Source organism: Prionailurus bengalensis, chromosome B1 (genome assembly GCF_016509475.1).
Source record: "Prionailurus bengalensis isolate Pbe53 chromosome B1, Fcat_Pben_1.1_paternal_pri, whole genome shotgun sequence".
Taxonomy (NCBI): Eukaryota; Metazoa; Chordata; class Mammalia; order Carnivora; family Felidae; genus Prionailurus; species Prionailurus bengalensis.
Genome location: NC_057344.1, coordinates 99,625,126 through 99,653,011, shown reverse-complemented (window position 1 = coordinate 99,653,011; position 27,886 = coordinate 99,625,126). Strand labels below are relative to the sequence as shown.

The window sequence follows — 27,886 nt, the reverse complement described above, 5'->3', positions numbered from 1 at the left end:
TGCAATATAGCATCCCCTATAAAAAGGGAGTATGTAATGCTTAAGCATCTTTTCCTCATTAGACTTATTGTAATTAATAAGAATCACTGGCCTTAATAAAAGACTTTTTGCTTTTGTCACAAACTTTACTGTAGGGTATGAATACAGGTTTGGAAAAGGTTTTTTGAATGAGTACATCAAAAACATGTCCTTATGGCAGTTTTCCTGCGTATTTCTGCTACAATCTGTTTCATTGGCATTCATCCCAAGCACTAACTTTTGGAATCCAAATTGACTCCATTCTTCCTCAGTTCTTATTTCATACTACTTTATAATTGTTCTACTTGATTTATGAATATATGTATTCATATATGTATATATATTTTGTCTCCATGTGATAATAGATCACAGATAAAAGCATTTTGCCAAAAAATGGTGAATTAAAGAATCACAGTAATTTTAAAAAATGTATTAAAAATATTGTTGACTTGATTACATGTATGGTAATTCAAAGATACTTTAAGACCTAAGAGAGCAATTATCTTTTTTCATTGGGCAGAAACGTAGCTCTTAGCAGAACTCACATAGTATCATGTTTGTTGAAAGTTGTCTTATGTACAATTTTTCTCCTAGGAACTATAATTCTGAATGATTAGCCATTGCTCTTCACTGTACTTTTCTCAAAGGCATACTGGAAAGTATTAAATCTAGTAGACCATATGGGTTTTAGTTAGAAAATGGCAGGTCAGCCCCTAAAGACTACCATTAAGTAGATTTGACTTGGGAACTTCAGAGATAATATAGGAGTTACTGTTCTTCCCAGTAATCATGAGAAAATTAAGTTATACTAGGGAGCAATATAATACTTTGTATACATTAATCCACTATCAAATGTTTTGTTTGGGTTCCATGTGATTATAACTGTACGCTCCATCTTTTATAGGTTCCTTCGTCTTTGCGGTTACAGTCACAGATGCTGATATTGGACCCAATTCTGAGCTGCATTATTCTCTTTCGGGCAGAAACTCTGAAAAATTTCACATTGACCCACTGAGGGGAGCTATTATGGCAGCTGGACCACTAAACGGGGCTTCAGAAGTGACATTTTCTGTACATGTAAAAGACGGTGGCTCATTTCCAAAGACAGATTCTACCACAGTGACTGTTAGGTTTGTGAACAAGGCAGATTTCCCTAAAGTCAGAGCCAAGGAACAGACTTTCATGTTCCCTGAAAACCAGCCAGTCGGCACTCTTGTCACCACCGTTACTGGGTCCTCCTTGAGAGGAGAACCTTTGTCCTATTATATTGCAAGTGGGAATCTCGGCAGTACATTCCAAATCGATCAGTTAACAGGGCAAGTGTCCATTAGTCAACCTCTAGATTTTGAAAAGATACAAAAATATGTTATATGGATAGAGGCCAGAGATGGAGGCTTCCCTCCTCTATCCTCTTATGAGAAACTTGACTTAACAGTATTAGATGTCAATGATAACTCCCCAGTTTTTAAGGAAGATCCATTTGTATCTGAAATATTGGAAAACCTCTCCCCTCGAAAAATTCTTACTGTTTCAGCAATGGATAAGGATAGTGGACCCAATGGACAGTTAGATTATGAAATCGTTAATGGCAACAAAGAACATAGTTTCACTATTAATCACGCCACTGGCGAAATTAGAAGCATTCGGTCGTTAGACAGGGAAAAAATATCGCAGTATGTGCTCACCATAAAGTCCTCGGACAAAGGCTCCCCTTCTCAGAGTACCTCAGTAAAAGTCATCATTAACATTTTAGATGAAAATGACAATGCCCCAAGGTTCTCTCAAATATTTAGTGCCTATGTTCCTGAAAATTCCCCTTTAGGATACACAGTTACACGTGTCACAACTTCTGACGAAGACATTGGTGTAAATGCAATCAGTAGATATTCCATAACGGACACAAGTCTTCCATTTACAATTAATCCCAGCACAGGGGATATTGTAATTAGCAGACCTTTAAATAGAGAAGATACGGACCGTTACAGAATCCGAGTTTCCGCACATGATTCTGGGTGGACTGTAAGTACCGATGTCACAATATTTGTGACAGATGTCAATGACAATGCTCCAAGATTTAGCAGACCCTCTTACTATTTAGATTGTCCTGAACTTACTGAAATTGGCTCCAAAGTGACTCAGGTATCTGCAACAGATCCTGATGAGGGATCAAATGGGCAAGTTTTTTATTTTATAAAATCTCAGTCAGAGTATTTCAGGATTAACGCCACCACAGGAGAGATTTTCAATAAACAGGTCTTAAAATACCAAAATGTCAGTGGCACCAGTAATGTGAACATCAACAGACACAGTTTTATAGTGACATCTTCAGATCGAGGTAATCCTTCATTACTCAGTGAGACAACAGTCACCATCAACACAGTGGACAGTAATGACAATGCACCACAGTTTCTTAAAGGTAAATATTTTACTCCAGTCACCAAAAATGTTAAAGTCGGTACGAAGTTAATCAAAGTTACAGCAGTAGATGATAGAGATTTTGGACTGAATTCTGAAGTGGAGTATCTGATTTCTAATGAAAATCATTTCGGAAAATTCAAGTTGGACAACAGTACAGGGTGGATTTCAGTAGCATCTTCCCTGATCTCTGACTTAAATCAAAACTTTGTGATTACTGTCACCGCGAGAGATAAAGGAAACCCTCCGCTTTCATCCCAAGCAACTGTTCAAATAATTGTCACTGAGGAAAACTACCATACGCCCGAATTCTCTCAAAGTCACATGACTGCAACCATCCCTGAAAGCCATAGTATCGGGGCCATTGTCAGAACCGTTTCTGCAAGAGACAGAGATGCAGCGATGAATGGCTTAATTAGGTACAGTATTTCTTCAGGAAACGAAGAAGGCATTTTTGCAATCAATTCCTCCACAGGTATATTAACACTAGCCAAAGCTCTTGATTATGAACTGTGCCAGAAACATGAGATGACTATTACTGCAACAGATGGAGGATGGGTTGCAAGAACTGGTTACTGCAGCGTGACTGTAAATGTGATCGATGTGAATGACAATTCTCCGGTATTCTTCCCTGATGAATATTTTCCTACTGTTTTGGAAAATGCCCCAAGTGGAACAACAGTCATCCACCTAAATGCTACAGATGCTGATTCCGGAACCAATGCTGTCATTGCATACACTGTCCAGTCATCTGACAGTGACCTCTTTGTCATTGACCCTAACACAGGAGTCATCACCACTCAAGGCTTCTTGGATTTTGAAACCAAGCAGAGCTACCATCTTACTGTGAAAGCCTTCAATGTCCCTGATGAAGAAAGGTGCAGTTTTGCCACTGTTAATATACAATTAAAAGGGACAAATGAGTACGTGCCTCGCTTTGTTTCCAAACTTTACTATTTTGAAATCTCAGAAGCAGCTCCCAAAGGCACAATTGTTGGAGAAGTGTTTGCCAGCGACCGTGATCTGGGCACTGATGGGGAGGTACACTATTTGATTTTTGGTAACAGTAGGAAGAAGGGTTTCCAGATCAATAAGAAGACTGGGCAGATTTATGTTTCTGGCCTTCTCGATAGGGAAAAAGAAGAGAGGGTATCTTTGAAGGTACTGGCCAAGAATTCTGGCAGCATTAGAGGTGCCGATATAGACGAGGTCACTGTAAACATCACTGTACTTGATGCCAATGACCCACCCATTTTTAGTTTAAACATCTACAGTGTTCAGATCAGTGAAGGGGTCCCAACTGGAACCCATGTGACATTTGTCAGTGCCTTTGACTCAGACTCTGTCCCCAGCTGGAGCAGGTTTTCTTACTTCATTGGATCAGGGAACGAAAATGGTGCCTTTTCCATTAATCCACAGACGGGACAGATCACTGTCACAGCAGAACTAGACAGAGAAACCCTACCTGTCTATAATCTCACGGTGTTGGCTATTGATTCAGGGACCCCCTCCGCTACAGGAAGTGCCTCCCTGTTAGTTACCCTAGAAGATATAAATGATAATGGACCTATGTTGACCATCAGTGAAGGTGAAGTTATGGAAAACAAACGCCCAGGAACTCTGGTGATGACCCTTCAGTCCACTGATCCTGATCTCCCTCCAAATCAAGGCCCTTTTACCTATTACTTGCTGAGCACAGGTCCTGCCACCAATTATTTTAGTCTGAACACTGCTGGAGTTCTGAGCACAACCAGAGAGATTGACAGAGAACAGATTGCAGACTTCTACCTGTCTGTGATTACTAGGGATTCTGGTGTTCCTCAAATGTCTTCCACAGGAACCGTGCATATCACAGTTATAGACCAAAATGACAATCCTTCACAGTCTCGGACTGTGGAGATATTTGTTAATTATTATGGCAATTTATTTCCTGGCGGGATATTAGGCTCTGTGAAGCCGCAGGATCCGGATGTGTTAGATACCTTCCACTGCTCCCTTACTTCAGGAGTTACAAGCCTGTTCAGTATTCCAAGGGGTACTTGTGATCTGAATTCACAGCCAAGGTCAACAGACGGCACATTTGATCTCACTGTCCTTAGCAGTGATGGAGTTCACAGCACAGTCACGAGCAATATCCGAGTTTTCTTTGCTGGATTTTCTAATGCTACTGTGGATAACAGCATCCTACTGCGTCTCAGCATTCCAACAGTAAAGGACTTCTTGACTAACCACTACCTTCATTTTCTACGCATTGCCAGTTCCCAACTGACAGGCTTAGGGACTGCTGTGCAACTTTATGGTGCATACGAGGAGAACAATAGAACGTTTCTTTTAGCAGCTGTGAAACGAAACAATAATCAGTATGTGAATCCCAGTGGTGTAGCCACCTTCTTTGAAAGCATCAAAGAGATCCTTCTCCGGCAGAGTGGAGTGAAGGTAGAATCTGTGGATCATGACTCATGTGTTCACGGCCCATGTCAGAATGGAGGCAGCTGTATAAGAAGACTGGCTGTGAGCTCTGTATTAAAGAGCCACGAGAGTCTCCCAGTCATCATTGTGGCAAACGAACCTCTGCGGCCTTTCTTATGCAAGTGTCTGCCAGGTTATGCTGGTAGCTGGTGTGAAATAGATATAGATGAATGCCTTCCATCCCCTTGCCACAATGGTGGGACCTGTCACAATTTAGTGGGAGGATTTTCCTGCAGCTGCCCAGATGGCTTCACTGGCAGGGCCTGTGAGAGAGATGTCAATGAGTGCCTGCCTGGTCCCTGCAAGAACGGTGCTGTCTGCCAAAATGTTCCAGGAAGCTTCAACTGTGTTTGCAAAACTGGATACACAGGTATGACAATGTTTGGCTTTTTCACTAAGGCTTTAGTCATGTCAAGTATAGTAGAAAGCAGTGTGTTTTGTCATTTTTAAATGGTTTTCCATAATCATAGCAAATGCTTTAAGTACTTACTATTGGCCTACACTGTTCTCAGGACTTTACCTGTATTTATTTTACTTACTTTTCACAAGAGACCCATGAGGTTGGGATAAATATTTTCCAGTTTATACAGATAGCGAAGCTGAAGGAGAGAGAAGGTAAGTCAGTTTTCTAAGATGACCCAGATTTGTCATAGAGTCAGGTGGTAAGCCTACACAGTTATTTCCAGAGTTTAGGCTCTCAATCTGCTAAATGTCTTGTACAAGAGCAAAAACCATATAATGTCTTCAAATAAGAGTGTTCTCAAGTCTAAGGCATAAGGCCTGGACCATTTGATGTCCTAAATATGTCAACAATGGTTGTTGATTCTTTTATTTTATCGTCATCGTTTTTTTTGGTGTATCTTCATCATTTTTATGATTTTTTAAAATCATTATCATTATTACTGAAATTTGATCCATATTTGAGGGCAGCAAGAGAAATGTGTTAAGATTGAAATTAAAATGCCATGTATTTCTACTAGTCAGGTAGAAGGCATAATACCTGACTTCTCTGGAAAATCACAACAGAACTGAACCACAATTTACCTTGACATTTTAGAAGCATAATAAAACATACAGCAGCAAATATGTTTCACTAGTCTTTGGCATTTTAACAGGGTATGATGTACAAATATACATATATCTCTATAAGTTTCTGTCTCTAATTAGCTAGCTAGCTATCATCTATCATCTATCTACTAACTGATCAGTGGTTGGTTCACCTTCAATGTGTGTAAATACTATACTTTTAATAAGTCTGAGGAGAGAAAAATTCTCTGCTGTCATTTGCACACTATACATTGTTAGTCCATATATATTACATTGGGTTGCTTTGCAGGGTTTATAAACACAATTTAAAGTACCAGCGAAATAGATAAAACCAGGACATAGTTTTTTTTTTTTTTAATTTGGTAAATATCTTGCAGAATAATATTCAAAAGAAGTTTTTATAAGAAAATACATTTAGATATTGTGTTTTCAAATAGGTGCCATCATGTATATACTAATGGTTTTATATTTGAAGAATTGAATTGCTTGATAGTGACATAAAGCAAGTGTGAATGAGTCAAGGTTTAACATACAAGCTTTGCCTATTAACAAAATAATATCCTTGAAGTATAGATGAAGAAAAGGTGCAACAATAATGTGTAATGAAAACAATCAGGAATTTGATAGTATTTGATTTAACTATAGCTTTTGGAAAGTCATTTAACCTTGCTGACCTTCAATTTCTCCATCTGCAAAATGAGATTAATCGTATTTACTTATCTTTCAGGCTTGTGGTAATGAATAAAGATAATGCTTGTAAAATGCTCACCAGAGTGTCCACCATTCAATAACTAGTAATGTAAATTAGTTGTATTAGTAGTGGTGTTATAGAGGGGCAGCACAGAATTTCTAAAAAGACGGAAGCCTCAATGCACAAGTTGTGAATCCTACTACAGTTGTATTCTTAGCATCGTGAGTAATTTGGCTCCATCTAAGTTATCAGTTCAGAATTTCTAGAAAATCTTCCTCAATCTTTCCTACTCCAACCCCAAAAATTACTTCCTCTGTTGAAAATTCAACAATAAGGATTATTTTTGTCCATTTTAGTATAATATGCTCATTCACATTTAGATTTAAAATGAGTTTATACTTAGTCCTAAAATGAAAAATGTGTGAAGGCATTTGGTAGTAGATGGGAAACAGGGAAAGTACCGTGGGTATGAGCAAAAGCACCATATGCTGATTGCAGCATAAATGTTGCTTCATGATTGGGCATAGAACTAATTCTTTAACATTAATTCTTTCTTTCTTCATTACATTAGATTTAAAAGTACATTGCCTACTTTTCTAAATGTAGTAGTTGAAACTTTTAGGAAAACCTTTCTTTTCATTATGAAATATGCATATCATTTATTAGGTGGCTATTTAAAGCACTGCTTTAGGGGAGCTTGGGTGGTTCAGTTGATTAACCATCCCACTCTTGATCTTGGCTCAGGTCATGATCTCTCAGTTCATTAGTTCAAGCCCTGCATTGGGCTCTCCGCTGATAGCACAGAGCCTGGCTGGGATTCTGTCTCTCCCTCTCTGTCCCTTCCCAGCTTGTGCTCTCTCTTACTCTCTCAATATAGATAAATAAACTTAAAAAAAAAAAAAGCACTTCTTAAAGTCTTTGCATCATAGACATTATTATTCACTTAGTTATTCATTTAGTTCTCAAAATTCAATGAAACTGTATTATCACTATTATTATTCTTATTTTAAGGGCAAAAAATATTGGAATATTGGGTCTCAGATAGGTTAAAAGAGATTAAATAACTTGCCTCTTGCATGGCACACAAGATGGTCTAAATGAGTCTTGACTATAAACTTGACTTCTTTCCACTTTTTTTTATTTATGTGATTCTTCATCACATACTTTTTTATATGTATACAATTTTTATATTTTTTCTTATATGTGATTTCTATATGTAATTCTTCATCACACATTTGTTTGTATTTGCTATAGAGTATTATGGCAAGTCCATATCTTTTGAGAACTTTTTGTACGTTTTTCTACTGGATCCTCACAAAAAGCATATGAGATAGTGTATTGGAGTGAGATTGGTCAAGAACTGAAATTACTCCCAGACTTCTAGGTAGGAAGGTACTTAGTACTTGGAAATGGCTTACAATATCGTTAAACTGCCTAAGAATGAAGGTCAGGAAAATTCACCACCAACTTCAGCAATAAGAACGTTGCAGATACTGCAAGAAACCACAACTGATCATCTTGTCTACCTGCAGTCTGCAAAGAGTCACAAAACAGCCCCTGCTTTGCTTTCACTCTTCAGATATCATTCAACTCACCCCCTGGCAGAATCTAAACCTGAGCCCTGCTGGACAGGAGTCTAGAAAAGAGAGTTTTGTGACTCCCAGGCCCTGTACTTCAGAAGGATAGGAATGATGCTGAGTGTCAAGAGATAATATCTGGCATAGAAAGATACTATTATTACTCCTATTTTATGTTGTAGAAAACTTAGCCTACACTCAGGTGACTCTAGAGCCAAAGCTTCCAAAGATTAGATGATAACCTCTGTCTGTTAGGAAAGTTATTTGAAGTTACAAAAATAGTTTGCAATTACTATGTAATTTTACATACTGTCCCTCTTCGTAGCTCATTTTAGTCTTCATTTGCATACTTGGAGATAATCCAACTGATCAAGAATGATGTAAAAAAACAAAGTCGAATGATTAATATGGATCTTTAATTTTTTGAATTCATGTAATTCATTGTTTTAAATTCTACATGCACAGTCCATCCAGTAAAACTAGCAGATCATTCAAGTCTGATAGTTTTAGTTTTGTTTTGTTTTATAGGAAACATAGTGACAAATTGTTATTCCATACACTAAATGAAGAATGTATTGTTCAAATGTCTGTATCTGTTTAATTCTTTGTAAAGGTAATGCCTGAAAGATCATTTTCAGTTACTCCTTCCAGGGAGTCTTTACCAGCTAACCTGACTTAAGGAAGATGGAGTAAATCCATCAAAACATCTTAAAGAGCTAATCAGCCATAAGACAAGACTGATACTTAAGCATATGTGTACCTCATAGAATGAATTTTTAAAAATATTTATTGCAGTCAGCTTTAGTTTTGTTAATATTAATTAAGTACTAATGCTTTAGTAAAGCTTTCTCCAAAGCCTGTGTATATCAATATCAGATCATGAGAACTATTTCCAATCACCTATATTTTTTATTTATTACTGTTTTGTAATTTAATCTGTATTTCTTTAATGGTTTTAATTTTTTTAATATTTATTTATTTTTGAGAGAGAGACAGAGTGTGAGCAGGGGAGGAGCAGAGAGATTAGGGAGACACAAAATCTGAAGCAGGCTCCAGGCCCCCAGCTGTCTGCACAGAGCCCAACGTGGGGCTTGAACTCATGAACCGTGAGATCATGACCTGAGCCAAAGTAGGATGCTTAACCAACTGAGCCACCCAGGCATCCCCCCTTTAACGGTTTTTAAAGTCTGTGGCATTACAAATTGAAACTGTGAGATTTTCTTAAACTTTATGTTTAAAATAATCCTTAGATATTTCCCCATCTCTCTCTCTCTCTCTCTCTCTCTCTCTCTCTCTCTCTCTCACACACACACACACACACACACACAACCACTGCATATTTCATATGAAGTTAGAAACTGTGCTGAAGATTGAAAGAGTGAGTGGTTTCTGCACTGACACAAACCAAGAGACTTTATCCTAAGAATCCTACAGGGGGTGGTTAAGTGTTAGCTGAACAAGGATTTTGTGTGAACGTCCTCTAGAGGTATAAGTATAAAAATGAAAATTATGGAACAAACACAATAAAAAGATATGAAGGGATGTAGTGATTACCACATTGCCACCAGTATAGTCCTGATATATATGTATATACCATATATATATTTTAAATTTTATTTTCCAGTTGGTTATCATAGCATCACATAATACATATGAAATAAGGATTTTTTTAAATGAATGAGTGATTTAGAGGGAATGAATTTGCTTGTATAACTTGTCTTTCTGATCTCTTTTTCCTAATTACTAGAAAAATGACCAAAAGGAAATTGAAAAAAAAAATAGTGAGACTTCATATTCAGTAACAATCACTTCATGTTTCATTATTAAAAAACTGTTCTATAATTTAATTTTTATGTCACTAAGTGAAACTTTGATTCACTATAATACAGGTTATTCGACAGAATGAATCAATAGTACAGGACATGTGAAAAATTAATTTCTAGATTTTCGCAAGGTTTAACAATACCAGAAATTACATCATTGTTGATATATACCTCAGTAAATCAAAAGAGAATATCTTTCATATATTCATACCTCAGAAGTTCATAACATGCCTCAGTTCCTCCTCCAGAGGAAATTAACAACTACAAATCCAGTATTTCTTTTCCTATACAAATGAAAGTTTCTCGCATTTAAGAAGACTAATTAGAAAGCACAATTAGAGTCAGTAACCACTTATCATTTGTCTTCCTGCTCTAGGCTTCCACTGTTTGTAGCACAATGTTGCATTAAGTCATTCACATATAGGAATGGATGGTGTTATAAAATGCAGCAGGTAGATGGAGCTTATTCCCAAATCTGGGTCTCTCTTAACAGAATTAGTTCATAGCCCCTTTAACCTTTCCCATCCACTTTCACACATCTGGATGCATTTTAGGTGTGGTATTTGGAGTCGTGCCAGGGTGTATTACCATATGGAGAAGTTTTCCTATGCTCTCAAGTAAGTCCTGATATTTCAGAGGATGAGATATGTCCATTCATCACTTTTATGACATTTGACAGTATAAATAGGAATTTTTTTCCAGACATATATAAAGTTATAAACAGGTTGTGCATAGTAATTTTACTGAAAAACTTGGCAAACATTTGCTTTCATGAAGATGGGAGTTGTAACTGAGTCATTCTTTCAAAATCACAACAGTCATACATGGATGTTGTCAATGATCATGTGACAAGAAAACCATAGAACATAAACAAAATGTAGCGAATAGATAGGAAATGAAAATTTCTGGAAGATACGGAAGAGTGGCTCATTTCTTGTTTTGATTACTTTACTTTAAAATATGATTTGCAACTTATAAAAGCATTAATAAGAGGTTTCCAGAAGCTTAAATGCTTCTTATTTCTGCAGAAAACAAACATGTATTTGTAAACTTGTCATGGATATTATGAATGTGATTATACATCATCATCTTGTAGCCTCATTGAAATTGTATTTGTACATGTTTTAAAATACAAAAATAAAATATTTTTCCCCTTTGCCTTTCTTTCTAGCAGCTCTTAAACATGATATTTTTGCTTTCTCTTGATGTAATAAAACAAAATACTATTTGATTAGGATATTTAGATGAGCTATCTTCATAGTTTTTTTCACAATAATAGGAAACATTTAATAGTGTGAATAAAAGCTACTTTCTGCAAAAATAGTAAAAAAGCTTATAAGCATAAATATTCAGAATAAATAACATATATATCATAGAATTAGATTTATTTATTTTTTTAATTTTTAATTTACTTTATTTATTTTTTAAATTTAAATCTAAATTAGTTAGCATATAATGCAACAATGATTTCAGGAGTAGATTCCTTAGTGCCCCTTATCCATTTAGCCCATTCCCCCTCCCACACCCCCTCCAGCAACCCTCAGTTTGTTCTCCATATTTATGAGTCTCTTCTGTTTTGTCCCCCTCCCTGTTTTCATATTATTTTTGTTTCCCTTCCCTTATGTTCATCTGTTTTGTCTCTTAAATATCAGTGTTTTTGTTTTGTCTCTTCATATCAGTGAAGTCATATGATTTTTGTCTTTCTCTGACTAATTTTACTTAGCAAAATACCCTCCAGTTCCATCCACGTAGTTGCAAATGGCAAGATTTCATTCTTTTTGATTGCCAAGTAATACTCCATTGTATATATATACCACCTCTTCTTCATCCATTCATCCATTGATGGACATTTGGGCTCTTTCCATACTTTGGGTATTGTTGATAGTGCTGTTATAAACACAGGGGTGCATGTGTCCCTTCGAAACAGCACCCCTGTATCCCTTGGATAAATGCCTAGTAGTGCAATTTCTGGGTCGTAGGGTAGTTCTATTTTTAGTTTTTTGAGGAACCTCCATACTGTTTTCCAGAGTGGCTGCACCAGCTTGCATTCCTGTAGAATTATATTTATTAATAGTATAATCAATTTAGATATAAAATGGACTTTAATAGTTTCACATAGTCTCCTTTCTACCTATGTACAAATACAAGAGGTTCAAAAATAATATTCGTTGTGATATAATATATTACATACAGTGTAAGATATTAAAGTGAAGCCTACATGGACTGTCAGATATCAGAAATCATATTCTCATAGCTGGACAAATTAGCAGATGAGAATAAGTGTGCTGCTCCACATAATCAACACTGAAATGTTCCGTTGGAATGAATGAAACTTGAATATGCATCCTTGTTGAAAAGACCATAGGTGATCACAGAACAGTCAGTTTATGAATTCATCATAACTTCTGCCCCAAACGTGAAGATACATGCTAAATCTATTTTTTAAGTTTAAACTATAATCTTGGAAAGTCTGTAGATACACTGGCCTCCAATTATGCATTATCTTCAGCATTCCTATTCTCCAGGTGCTAAGAGCTTATACTTCTTGAAGCACACATCCTTCTATCTATGATAAATAATTTATATCAGCACAATTAATTGATGGATGTCAAAGGACTTAGACCAGTTTAAGATTGTAAACAACTGCTGTCACAACTAACGTATCTTAATAGAACAAGGCCTTTTGAGTTCCAGATCTTTGAGTCTGAGATCCTTTTCTTTGTGCAAGCCTTATCAGTATACTTCAAAGCCTCAAGGCTATGGCAAATATTGTTAATAGACTTGCAGCTTTAATTAAGTTAATGACCCAAGATTTAGCTTTATATGGATTCTCCAACACATCAGATTATTTTCTATGTTAGAGTAATTCAAACTGCTGCATTCTCTAATAAACATTATGCCATTAACACGAGTATTTAAGTAGATAGATGTTTACAGAACTTGCTGCTGACTTCTAACTGGATAATAGAGCATGAACTTTCCAAACCTAAGAAATTTGCAACTGAAGGCTTTCTTTTGATTCTACGTAAAATTATGACATCTTTCTTCATTACACAAGTCTTTTTAATAATAATTTAAATTTCAACATTGAGTTTTTTAAACTATGTCTTTGTATCTAGTATGGCAACTTCTTTTAAATTCACTAAGTATTAAAAAAAAACCTCATTAAATGGAGTACTCAAACTCAATTTTTGAATGGTAAATAACTTACATACTGTAATACCAACATTTAAGACTATTTTTCTCAAACTCAACAATAAATCCATTTATTTAACCCCTACCAAAGTCACTTTTCACATTTTTAAAAATATTTATCTACTAGGGAAAAGTAAGAAAATAAAGCTCTGGTTTCAATTAAAACGTAAAATGAAAGACTGAATTTTTCTCTTACAACTGTCTATTTAAATTGTTGTATACTCAAAGAATCAGAATCCATTGAGAATTTATTTTAACTTTTAAAAGAAATTCATTCTCAAACTAATATTTTCTTAGTTTGTAGTTTCTTCTGCAATTTCCATAGTTGCTATATGTTTTAATACATGAGTAAGTCTACCTAATTTGTTTTTTTTTTCCATTTTTAATTTTGGACTAAAATAGCCTATAGTATATATTTAAATTAAATGCAGATGTCTATATTAAATTCTAATTTTGTGAGGGGTAAATAAGATAGCTAATTTATATAAATTACAAAAAAACCAAAAAAACAAAAAAACCCACCTGATTTTCTTTTGTTGTTGTTGTTTACACCACAAGTTTAAAAGGTAGTCTTTCCCAACAGGATTCTAAAGAGGATGTATTTGAGATTTATAGTATCAATGACTTGGGCTTTTATACACAGATATTTTTCTTGGAGGAAATTTAAGTCCAAATATTTGAGTATCGTTCATGCCCGTGCTCCCTAAATTGGTTACTCTTTGCTCCCCGTTTCCAGTCATCAAAAAGTAAAGCTGTAATTTTGGAACCCACTAACTTTTCACAATATAAGTGTTCTACTGACTGCATTTGTCCAGTATGTTAATCTATGTACACATGACCCTTAAACAATACACTTTTGAACTGTGCAGGGTCCACCTCGCATGTATATATATATTTTTTTTTTGATAAATATAGTACAGTATTATAAACGTATTTTCTCCTTCCTTTTCATTTTCTTAATAACATTTTATTTTCTCAAGGTTACTTTATTATAAAAATACAGTATATTAATACATATATAAAACGTGTTAATTGACTATGTTATTGGCAAGGCTTCTGATCGACAGCAGGCTGTTAGTAATTAACTCTTGGGGGAGTCAAAAGTTATATGTGGATTTTCAACTGAGGGGGGGGTCGGCTTCCTTAAAAACCCTGTATTGTTCAAGAACAACTGTACTCAATACATGCTACTTTTAACATAATTCTAAAAGAAATTTTCAAAAGGAAAAAAAAAAGAAAATGAAACCTTATTTAGTCCCATAGCACATGTGAAAATTATGTTCTTATAGTGGAGAAAAATACAAGTAGTGGATATGACTTTCCTGATAGCAAATAAATAATTAAAAGTACAGCCCATAGGCCTTATTTATTGGGCAATACTAATATTTTATTAAAGAAAATTCACTTGTCTAGAATGGTCTGTCCGAAATCCAATTGGAAAACGCCACAGGAAAGAGTTCTATGACATAGCATCTCTCTTATGATATTGTACAGGCTTATAATAAAGTTCTTCTGCCTGTTTCTCAAATGTAACTAATTGCTATAATGCTTAAAACCAATTTCTGTGCCTCTAGATTGGTAACTTGGTTATTTTCATTATTTCCCTTTAGAATGGAAAGGTATTCTAAAATTGTTACTGTTTTACCTTTTAAGGAGGTTCCCAATTTCATTTATAAAGAAAAAATGTTGTTTATGACCCTATGATGTAGAGAAACATGTTTAGTTAGCAATGTCATACATTCTGACTCATGCTTATAATTTTAACTGGAACAATTGTGGCTACATAATCAAGCCACAAAAACAGAACTAAATTAAACAAAATTTTGACTATGTTTTAAGCATAGTAATCATGATAAAATGGATTATCTATGCTCATAGAAACATTTCTAGTTCTTATACTAGGAAGTAGAAAATAATTTTCTGCAAAAAAACTCTATTTAATTAAGTAACTAAACCCTCATATCATTAAGTGGAAATTAACAAAGAACTCTATACCATCTTACTGTTTCTGGGAATTGGAAAACTAGAAGCTATTCTAACAAATAAGTCATTACAGTATTTTAAAATTATAGAAAAGTGACATTAGAACAACCAAAAACATAAACTCTAAATTTGGCCTACCAAGTGGTAAAGTATTCACCCATAGCTTTGCAAAACCTAGATATGGGAACAGACCTACATTGGTCTTGTGCCATAGTTTTGCAATTTCTTAGGGAAAATATTAGACTTCAAGAGCCTCTTCTTTTTCATCTGTGAAATATAAAAGTTTCCTATTGTTTGGATTAATCTCCCCCATTAAAATGGAAATGCCTTGTTCTGACACTTACCTGCTTTTTTTTTTTTTTGACTGCCATATCCCCATCTTAGAAAATGGCCAGTAATAGTTAATATTAATGGATTTAAGATCTATGAGGAGTTCTTGGATACTGAATGATGTGCTGGTTGTGTATGAATGTTTTAGAAAAAAGACAAGGTATCCATAACTTGTAGTCAAGAGTAAATCTTAAGTATTTGAAATATATGATGTGTTTCTGGATTTCTTATTCTGTTTTACAACAGAAATTTTTAAGTGAAGGGATATTTCGGAGAGGGAAAATATTTTAGTTTGACAAATAAGCTAAACGAAATTGATTCTTACCTTTAAAAAAATCTGAGTCAAGGGAATCTCTACAGTGAGAATTATACTATAGAACTTTCAAATCTCATTATAAAATTGAAAAAAGAAGCAACACTGACAAGAGAAAATAAGTTCAGTGAAAACATTTAAATATGTTCACATTTGTGATTTTCCTGAAAACAGTAGTTCCTTCCAAGATGATTATACAAATTATTTCCCAACTATTTTAATGCACATCTTTACGCTGAGACAAGTAAATAGGATTTTGAACTCTGAGGTATTCCAATTTTCTCATGGCAAGTAAAATGTTCTTATATTTCTTTTCTCCAAGATATGATCTCTCAGAACAGATTTTTACATATGGTGATGCAGTAATGGTATCAATATTTTTGCATAAGATTTTTTTAAAATGAATTTGATACTTTTCAGGGAAACTGTGTGAATCTTCAGTCAATTACTGTGAATGTAACCCCTGTTTTAATGGAGGTTCCTGCCAAAGTGGTGTGGAGTCATACTATTGCCATTGTCCATTTGGTGAGTTCAGCTTATTTATTGATATAAAATATCAATCTATTTTGGCATACAGTTTAGCAATTTTATTTTATTGTGGCCATGAGTGATTAAGAAAATATTCGTTGTTTTACACAGGAGGTTTTAGCAAAATGAAGGTACAAAGGTTTGATACTTTTTTAAAAAGTTAATTATGGAATGCCCTTGAATATATTGCTTTGATTATTACTAGAAAAGCAATTGATGCAAGATAATTGAATTTGATGTTGTCTCCTCAGGACATTTCCCTTCAATATTTATGGATGACTTCTTTTTAGCCTGGAACATATCAAAGAAAAAATCTTTTAAAGCACTCTATGACGTCACTCCCTACTTAAAATCTTTAAGGATAATTAATCGAATTGGTTTTTGTTTTGTTTTGCTTTTTTTTTTACATTAATTAATCCACTTCTAATAGAAGGATTTAATAACTAGACATGCAATTTTCATGACAGGCTTTTTGTAGATACTACCAAATAACTAATCAAAATTCAGACTAATAATGTCTTTTTTGAAAAAGAAAGTTGTTACAATTTTTTTTTAACACATTAGTATCTATTGACCATACTGGAATGAACTAAAAGATTTCTTTCAGATCTCACTCAAATGTTATCCAGCACTGAGACCACCAAGGACTATGAAAACAGCTTTGGAGCAAGCTTTTATTTTAACCTGGGTTGTTTCAGTGCTTTGTGATTATTCCATTTATTTAAGAAATACCTTACCCCACAATATAGTATTCATCCCCAGATGTCCTACAGTAATTAAAGACCCTAATCTCTCTCCATAAACAAGAGAAGAGAAAGATATTTTGTAGTCTTTTGAGCATATCATTGTGCTGTATGGACTCTGAAAAGTGAATCTCAACATATATTGGAGAATAGAATTTAAACCAGAATCTGAGATTTCTAGTAAAAGTAAAATGTAGTGTTAATTCATTTTCAAATAACTCCATGACTCTATCTAGTTTTATCTTCGCAAAGCACAACATCAGTAGAATGATAAAGGAAAACAGAATATAAGTATCTAATTGTGAGCCATGCATTTAGCAGTGGTTCTGAGGTCCAGAAATTGAAGACTTTCTCTAAAGTCAAAAAAATAAAAATGAAACAAAACTACCCCAAGATGATATAGTAACTAGAACACAATATTATTTTCAGTTCAGTGACATTTACAGGATCCCTGCTTTTTAATTTTTTTTTTTTGAGATTCTCACCAACAATGCCTCTGAAGCAGTGAAAAGTAGATTAAGGTCAAAATAACCACAACTTTAGATCTTCTAAAAACTTCTTTCAGTAATCTCTTATAATCCTAAAGGGTGCTGCTTTCTATAGATAACCACAAGCAGGTTTCATGGTTTAACTTGTATTTGGAATGAAAGATAAGGGGATTGGAATGCAAAGTGGAAAACATGAATTTTCAAGTGACTGAAGAAAGGTTTTTACATTTTTAGAGATTGCATTGCATTTCAGTTGCAAATATGAAGATTTAAGATAATTGATACCAAATAGAAACAAGTCTTTGCTACAGTGTAGCTGATACAACAATCGTTGCCTATTGGGCAAAAGTGTTTGGGGTCCAAATGGACCTTGCCTTCACCCTACCTGAGTTCCCCAGGGAAAGTGGACTAGCACAACAGTGTAAATTGGAGGCAGATCACATACAGTTGGCAGGAGATTTCTCCCACTGTTTCTTCCAGTGTCAAACAAACAAACAAACAAACATTATGTAAACTTTGACATTGTCAGTTGGCAATAGAAGATTTATAAAAGAAAAGAAAACAGAAAACCTTAAAACAATAATACATGACTGGAGACCAGAGAGAATTAAAGGATAAAGTATTTTCCTTTTCAAATTGAATGTGGGTGAACCATACAAATACAAATGACAGATGGAATGCCTCAAACAAATAGCTGGAGGTAGTTACACATGCATCCTATAAAACAACATCCTAACTGTAATTTTGAAATTGGGAAAAAATTTTGCACTGTTTACTTTCTCATCAGTGAAGGATGTGTTGTTTGGATTTTTAAAATTTTTTCAGATTTTTATTTTTTTGGATTTTGTTTTAGAAAAGCGTAAAGTGCTTACGATTTTCTAAAGGAAGCCTGCATAATTATAACTTCCTATGTATGTATATATATGTATAACTATCCACACACAAAATATTCCTTATTAGAGTAATTTTAATAATTTCACCTGATCTTTATGTAGATTTCTTTCACAGCATTTCATTTGGAGGGCTGTGTTAAAATCTTCATTAAATTTTATTTTATTTTAAAAACAAGATGGGGCGCCTGGGTGGCGCAGTCGGTTAAGCGTCCGACTTCAGCCAGGTCACGATCTCGCGGTCCGTGAGTTCGAGCCCCGCGTCAGGCTCTGGGCTGATGGCTCAGAGCCTGGAGCCTGTTTCCGATTCTCTGTCTGCCCCTCCCCCATTCATGCTCTGTCTCTCTCTGTCCCAAAAATAAATAAACGTTGAAAAAAAAAAAAAACACAAGAATGTACCTTTCTCTAAGAAAAATATTCCATAAACAAATATTTTCATGAATCAATTTGTATCTAGTGCCTATCTGAATAAAAATGTAGGACATCTGTCCAGTATGTATACTCTTTTTGCATAAATCAATTTTTAAGCACGTGTTCATTTCATATTTTTAATTAGAAGAGGCCTAAGAGAACACACAGCACAATTTTCTTAGTCAATAGTCTGTTTCATTTCTATGCTCCATCTCTGCTTCTTCTTTTAACTTTCATTACTCTTCCTGTATATATAAGCAAGCTATACGTAATATAGTAGATGAACATTTAATATAAATAAAATTTTAAAATGTGTGTATATATGTTATATATACACATTATTAATTATATAATAATATATGATATATATCATATACTTATGATATATAAATAAATGTATGAAATATTGACAATAGATATAATTTCTATTATATGTTTGCTTTTTCCTTCATGCGGCTAATGTTTAGAAATAACTCATATGCATATTTCCTACATATTTATGATTAGTATCTCAGCCTTGACAGAGAAGGAAAAGATAAACAACACAGGCTTTTACAGCAACTTCTAGGCCATTTTAATTTAAAGAACATTTGGATATAAAATGTGATGTAGTCAAAACAACTAGACAATCAGTAGATCTGGCCTCAAATTCTGGCTCTGTCTCCCATGGTTTTGTGACCTCAGGCGAGTTTTAAATATTCTGTAAAATGATGGCATTAGTTTCTTCTAGCTTAACAATTCCCTGACTAAATTTAACGCATTTACAAGAGATATACAGCCAAAATTAAGGAATGGAACCTTTGCCAGTTAATAAGAATCATGATGTATTGGCATGGGTTAATTTTCCAATCATTTGCTACAGTCTACTAATATTTGTGGGAAAAGAATTTTGGCGTAGCACTGTAACATCAATAAAACTCATTTTTCAAGTTTGAAAAAGAACCAGCACAAACAAGTGGGGATACTGGATTTCAGAAAAAAAAAAAAAAAGCAGAAAGCTATTTTAAAGTAGCCTGTTGTAAATCATACCCAAAGAAGGTATAAAGCAAGACAGAGATTAAAAAACTTAAGACAGTTATTTCCTTTCCTAAAAGCAGTGGTTCCCTAATCTAGTGGCTCTCGAAAATACCATGAGTATAGTGATTAATTCTTTTTGAAGGTCAAAATAAAATTTACCATCAATTGAATTAAAATTGTTTTTAAGAATTAAGTATTGTAAGGGAAGTATCTCAGTTGAAAATTACAGCATATTAGAACTTTTAAAATGGTGACAAACTAATTTTGAAAGTTTTCCAGGGAAGAAATAACTCCAGACATACTCCATTCCACTAATTCTAATTTTTAGAAATGGGACCTACTTAGGTATGGGTTTTAGTTGGCCAAAGAGAAGCAAGTACAGTAGTTCATCATCTCTCATATGCCTTAAAGATCATTGATTTGTTCTATTTCAATTTAATTTAGACAATATTCTTTGGAGAATAATACAAAATAAGGCTGGTAAACCCTGATTCATTATTGCAACATAAAAATATTTTAACCAAAATCATTTACTAAAACTTCACTGGAATTTGATGTGTCAATTTGTCAATTTTTTCATCTACAGGTGTCTTTGGAAAGCACTGTGAGTTGAACAGTTATGGATTTGAGGAGCTGTCATACATGGAATTTCCCAGCTTGGACCCCAATAACAACTATATTTATGTCAAATTTGCAACTATTAAAAGTCATGCTTTACTGCTTTACAATTATGACAACCAGACAGGGGACCGGGCTGAGTTTTTGGCCCTTGAAATTGCTGAGGAAAGATTAAGATTCTCTTATAATTTAGGCAGTGGTACATATAAACTCACCACTATGAAGAAAGTGTCAGATGGACATTTTCACACTGTGATTGCCCGGAGAGCAGGAATGGTAAGACATTTCATTTTATGTTAAAACTTGTTTTATTGTTGTACATCCAGTCAATCAAGCCTTCAAGTTAAAGCATGAATTAAGGTTCACATTTAACCAGTTTTGGTATGAACTATAGCCACAAGTAGGTAATAATCTTTCTTTTGCTCATGACAGCTATGCCTGTCACAAAAAACAACTTGTCTCAAAAATAATAAAAGGAAGCAAAGTAAATAAAACATCCTAGTGCATAAATATTCCATTTTATACATTTCCTATATATGTTTAAGGCCATGTCAGAACTGTACTTAAAATGGCTACTTTTGTAAGTATCCTTGTCCTAACTGAAGAAACAATTTAAAAACAAATGAAAAAAACTTTTCTGTAAATAAATTACTGATAAAAGATGATGCTAACACATATTCCAAAACAGTCGTGAGTAGTCCTTACTGCACTTAGCTCCTCAATATGCTGTCATCTGTGAGGTCTATCACATGAGACTGCAATAAAATGAAGTTCTGTTTGCTGACTAGCAGAAGTATTTTTAGAATTATAAACTCAGTAATATTCAAGATTTCCATATTATATTCCACTTAATTAAATGGCTCTCATGTTACAGTAAGATGGTATGTATTTATTTAGTACTTGTGTTCATTAAACAAGTATTTTTTTCTTTAAAAAGGAAAATGCATGATGTATTTTACCTGTAAGTGTTTGAAACCATTTGATACAGAGCAATACATCTAGAATGGAAAGACACACACACACACACACACACACACACATATATATTTACTTACTTACCAACTATCTCTTCATGGTTCCCCCACCCCCATTTTCAACAACTATCAAGGGTTTTTGAAAAAGTAAATGCTAACAAAAACTATTTTAAAATATTTTTGGATTTTATCATCAAACTTCTAAAATGATAACTACTCTTTAAAATTTACATTCTACCCTACATAGAAATAGAGTTAAAGGTTGAAGTCATGTATTAAAATAAACATTTGGGGCACCTGGGTGACTCAGTAGATTAAGCATCCGACTTCATCTCAGGTCATGATCTCGTAGTTCATAAGTTGGAGCCCCTCTGCTGTCAGTGGGGAGCCCACTTTGGATCCTGTATTCCCTCTCTCTCTCTGCCCCTTCCCTGCTTAGGCACTCTCTCTCAAAAATAAATAAATATTTAAAATAAAAATTAGCCAAAAGAACAAAATAAATGCTCTGAAATCATTTTTTAAATAAAGAAATGTGATCTAAATGATTATAGTTTTATGTCTCAGCTCTGTGACAATATAGAAAAATATAAAAAATACAGTGAGTTATATAGTTTTGAAACTGATCAAATGAATCATATATTTGTCTGACAATAGAAATTTTTGGGCACTAAATTTTGGGACCACTTTATATTGTTGGACTACATATAAGCAATTTATAGAAAGAACATAGAAAATATTACTGCTATTTTTTCTGTGATCCACAGTTTTAAAAGAAAAACTTTTGTGCCCTTCCTAATTACAAATTTCATAAAGGCATAAGACAGGAGGAATCTTATTTTATTGATTTTTTTCTGACAAATATAAATAACAAACAATCTTTATCAAAGGATCAGATTCCCCATTTGTTTTTAGCAGTACTTTAAATCCATGTGGGATTTTTTGGGGTTTTGTTTTGTTTGTTTTGTGTGTGTGTGTGTGTGTGTGTGTGTGTGTGTGTTTAATGGCATCAGATACAATGGCTTTTCTCTCCTCCACTCTAATATAACTTAGAAAAGAAGATTTTAAACAATTTTTTAAATACAGAAACACAAAGGACAAAAAAAAAAGAATGATGATGGATATAAAGATGACCAGATGATTTTATCAACATCATCAAGGTTAGATGTTCAGATATTCATGAGGACATCCATTGTGTTACATTCAGGGTCTTACAAGGCTAGTAGTTGTAGTTTATTAAAATATAAGTGAGGAAACAATAAAAGTATTAGTGAAATTTTATGAACCATTTAAATTATATATTATATTACTTTATATATTGTCTTCCATTTTCTTATGAACTTGGTATTAATATTCTGTAACTATAACTCTATTGTAACATATATTAATTTATAAAATGTTTACTTAAAAAATTACCCCCAATATTCTGAAAATGAGACCAAAACGAGAATAACATTTAGTAACAGTAACTTATTTTTTTTTAATGTTTATTTATTTATTTTTGAGAGAGAGCATAAGGGGGGAGGGGCAGAGAGAGAGGGAGACACAGAATCTGAAGCAGAAAATCTGAAGCAGGCTCCAGGGTCTGAGTTGTCAGTGAGGAGTCCAGCCTGGGCCTTGAACCCACAAACCACCAGATCATGTCCTGAGCCAAAGTCCGAAGCTTAACCGACTGAGCCACCCAGGTGCCCCTAGTAACAGTAATTTAAAACATTGATATTCTAAAAATAATTTTTTAAAGAAATCTACTTGAAAATACTCATTTGGAGACTGTATTTGATAATAATTCAAGATGGGTTGTGTTTTGAAAAGGGGTTGGGCAGAAAATCAAAATGTGGTCTATAAATGGGAATAATATCTCCACATTTTGGTATTATTGCAAGGATTAATATAAATTATATCTAAAATTTTATATATTGTTATATATTTTACATATAGTTTCCTTTATAAAAATCTATATATTTTATATATTTTTAAATATTTGATATTAAATAGGTGCTTGTTGAATGTTAGTCATCCTGAGTTTTCAAAAACATGGCTCCATACATCCATTTGAGGTTAGAAAAAATGTTTTAATCTCAATAAATTTTAATTATGAGTAGTGCCTAAAAAATCATACTGAGTTCAGTGAATTCTAATAGGTGTATAACAAGCAAATCTTGGCAATAATAATTTTTTAGGTTAGTAATAAGTTAGTATGCACCTTCCTGCCTGAGCTTTTTTAAACCAGCCTAATACCAAACTAGTATTCTCAGAGGAAGACCTTTAGGAGAATACAAATTTAGAAAAGTCCAATATTCCTGATTATCCATTTACTCTGGCATTATTGAAACAGACAGAATTAGAACAAGCATATGGAGTCTGGTATCGATATTGTATATTGGGGCTTACATTAGCCACAATGATTTCCTAATAATGACAGCATCCTAATGGGGCATAGCAGGTGGGAGATAACTATATTGCTAAGATATTGTCAACAGCCACTTATGTAGAATAGGTGATTTTATCTGATGACTTCCAAGGCCCCTTTAAATTTTATGACCATTTAATTCTACCTAAATTTAGAACTTGGGAGTAAGAGGGAAAGCAAAAAAAAAAAAAAAAAAAAAAAAAAAAAAGAGGTACTATGTGTATGCCAAAAGTGATAGAAAAAAAAAATTCTTTCAGTTCATTTGTAGTATGTGGCTATCAAGTTTTAAATAATACCAAATGTGGAAAAAAATACTTTGTCATTAGTACTTCAGTCAGAGGAAAAAAGTATCTTCCTATTTTAGAAAATACCCAAAAGAAGGCCCCTACTGGATTTTGAATCTGTCATTTTCTACAGTTCAAAGGGATTTTGTTAGAAACTGGCAAAATCATTAACTTCTCAGCTTTGAATCACTGAATAGACAGGATACAAACATGTCAATTTACAGCAGTACTGGTAGAAAAATTCAACAGTACGAGAAAGCACATTTAACTCTGACGATTAAATTGCATAGGGTGTTGTTCAAATAAAACTTCCCCTCAGACGTTCTGTATCATGAAGCTTTTAGAAAATCAGAAAATTATGTTAAGATTTATCAAAATATTATGCCACTATCTAAAGTGTTTTTTTTTCCTAGTTGAGTCATTCATAAATATCTATGTGATATTCTCTAGTTGAAAATATCAACTAGATGAGAGAGAATCCCAAGCAGGTCTGCACCGTCAGCATGGAGTCCGATACGGGGCTCAAACTCACAAACTGTGAGATCGTGACCTGACCAGAATCAAGAGCTGGACTGTCAATTCACTGAGCCACCCAGGTGCCCTATGAGTTTTTCACTTATACACAAGGGGCCTGGTGAAGATTTTTCAAAGTACTTCCCACTTCTTATAATGTCACAGTTTTAGACATGTAAAAGAAATATGTGCCCCAAATTTGATATTATAGGTGTATTATGTCATAATATACTAAGCCAAAATGTTATCACAACTTCAAAATCATGTCCACATAGAAACAAGTACTGGGCAGTGTTGGCCGAAAAGGACAATAGGCACAGCAGAACCCAGGATGAATGTTTCCTTCTCCTACTTTATAGGCAGCTTCCTTAACTGTGGACTCTTGTTCTGAGAACCAAGAACCAGGGTATTGCACTGTCAGTAATGTGGCAGTTTCAGATGACTGGTAAGTGAAATTATTCGTTTGATCTTATTATTACTTGACCTTAAAAAGGAAATTCTGCATTTAAAAATAATTTTATTATGCTAAGTGTTATAAGAGTTTACAATATTTTATGCTCTCCAAAGGAATTTTTACTCTGTAAATAAAAAATTAATAATGAGTATAAAAATATGTAAAAATGGTGTGACACGAGATGGGAGAGATGAGGACAAATAGAGGAAGGAAAGACTAACATGGCCTGTACTCTTTGAGTAGATCATGAAATTGTTGCCTATGACCTGGGTCCTGCAAGGCTAGACTAATCCCAGTCTTTACCTCCTTTGGAAGTTGTATACCACAATTATCCACAGATACTTTTCAGTGGCACCTCAGGAAGAGACACAGAATTATGCCATCTAAAACCTAAGTGATGTTAACAGAAATAACAACAGAGAAAAATAAATATTGACATATCATCTATGATATTAATTAACATATTGGCATTATTATCATCTTGTGGGGAAGAAAAATGTATAATCTAACATTAATATTATCTAACATTAATTAATCTAACATTAATATAATCACTATTTCTGCTGCACTTTATCTTCTCTCTGATGTTATGCTGCTTCTTGCTAATTCAGCATTGTTTTATACATCCCATTTGGCTAACTGAAAATGTCACTTCCATAAGTTTTATTATTTTTCATGCCTTGAAAACCTAATAATCCTGTAGAAATCTGTAAGGGAATATGCATCAATAGGTAATATTTTCCATTCAAATTTACCACACTATAACACATGCCAGAAAGTTATAGTCACTCTTTTTAAAGCTAAACATTCTACTGAAATCTATCATGTTGGAGCTAATATACTTTCTTTGCTTTCTCATGTAGGACTCTTGACGTTCAGCCAAATCGAGTCACAGTTGGAGGTATCAGATCCCTAGATCCGATCCTTCAGAGGAGAGGACACGTGGAAAGCCATGATTTTGTTGGGTGCATAATGGAGTTTGCAGTCAATGGAAGGCCTCTGGAACCCAGCCAAGCTCTGGCAGCACAAGGCATCCTAGATCAGTATGACAATTTTATTTCTTATTATTTTAAATAAAAACGAACAAAATGCATGGTAATTGAGCATCCAAAGCTGAAATTATTGTGACCACAGTTCTAAAAGTATCAAATGTTTTACATTGTTTTGAATTTTAAATATTCATTTCATTTAATTTCTTATTTAATTTAATTACCACCAGCTAACTTTTACAGTTAACACAGAAATTATTTGAATTAATTAACGTATTAAATTTAAATATTTACTGTTTGGTATAAAATGTGATATTTACTTAGAAATTAACTCTTATTTTCTGGAGTGTAAGAAAAATATACGTATGCTTTTACGCCTATATACGCTTCAAAACAGTTGTGAAGATTATAATGACAAGTACATGAATCACATAGAAAAGTATCTGCCACATAATGATGTATAAATGTTAGTAATAATGTACACAAAAAAACATTTGATATTAAATAGCTTTACATACAAACATATATTTTCAAAATATACCTTAGTACACCTTTAACAGGCAATAATTTGATTAATTGTAAAACATTTTATTTTCCTATGTGCTTATTGGTTAAGGTTCCCTGCAATGATTTTGGAATTGTGAAAATAACACACTTTATTTTAAAAATAAATCTTATTCATAATGAAAATTGGAAAATTCAGAAAAATATAAAGTATCCTATGCACCACCCAGAGACAAACACTTTTAACCTCATTGTGAGGTTCATGATTGCCTGCTGTTCCATCATATGAATGTGCCCTATTTTAACTATTATTATACACTTTACTTGTTTCTAATTTTATTAATACATTAAAAGCCCTGTGGTTAATACTATTCTTAATATTTTTAGTCTATTTTAACTTTTACAACCATTTTATGAGATAGATAATATTAATTTCTGAGCTACTCAGTGTTTTAAAAACGTTCTCAAAGTCAACAAGCTGGTGAGTAGCAAAGCTAAGTCTTGAACTAGGCACTTGGACTGAGGTTAGTTACAAATAAATGAACAAGGCAGATTCTTGCTCTGGAGGAGTTCATTGTCTTCAAATTCGTGATTACTAATCTCTAATGTGGCCATGATTTTGCGTGGCAACATATTCTATTCCCCAGTTTAATCATTTGCTCACTTTTCTCAATGACTTTCCAGCCTCCCCTTTTCACAGACCCCAAATATCACTCCTGTACCATCTTCCCCAGGTAATGAATTTGCTTCCTACCTTGCTTGGAAAATGGAAGCAATCAAAAGAAAACTTCCAAAAGCTTATTCCTCTACATTTGCCCATGCACGTGTGCATCCCATGGTCTACATTGCATCCTATTACTATGAACGAACTGCTCCTATTCCCATAAAGACCACCCCCTTTTTATGTAAAAGGCTCAGTCCCCTGCAATGTTCTAAAAACAATAGTCCAGCTGTCTCCTTGGCATGTCTTTCCTCATTTAAATCCATGCTGCTATTTCTCCCATTTTATTTTTGTAAAAACTTTATTAATCCCATTTTACTCTCTAATTACCATCCTCTCTCTTTTTGAAAAATTGTTCTTTGTCAAAGTGATCAATAACCTTTGTGTTGCTAAAATCAATGGTCAGTTCTCATCTTCTTTGAATTCCAATGTTCATTACTTCCTTTCCCTAAAAATACCTCTATCAGCATATGGTACAATCCTG

General features: G+C 33.9%; 1 protein-coding gene across 1 annotated transcript in view; it reads left to right on the top strand.

Moving 5' to 3' along the window:
• Positions 1–27,886, top strand: part of FAT4 (FAT atypical cadherin 4) — a 175,353-nt gene that overhangs the window by 133,565 nt on the left and 13,902 nt on the right. The window contains exons 9-13 of the mRNA XM_043568869.1: positions 923–5,272; positions 16,282–16,386; positions 20,525–20,832; positions 25,094–25,179; positions 26,052–26,231. Coding sequence (XP_043424804.1) covers positions 923–5,272; positions 16,282–16,386; positions 20,525–20,832; positions 25,094–25,179; positions 26,052–26,231 — 5,029 coding nt within the window. The remainder of the gene's footprint in view (positions 1–922; positions 5,273–16,281; positions 16,387–20,524; positions 20,833–25,093; positions 25,180–26,051; positions 26,232–27,886) is intronic.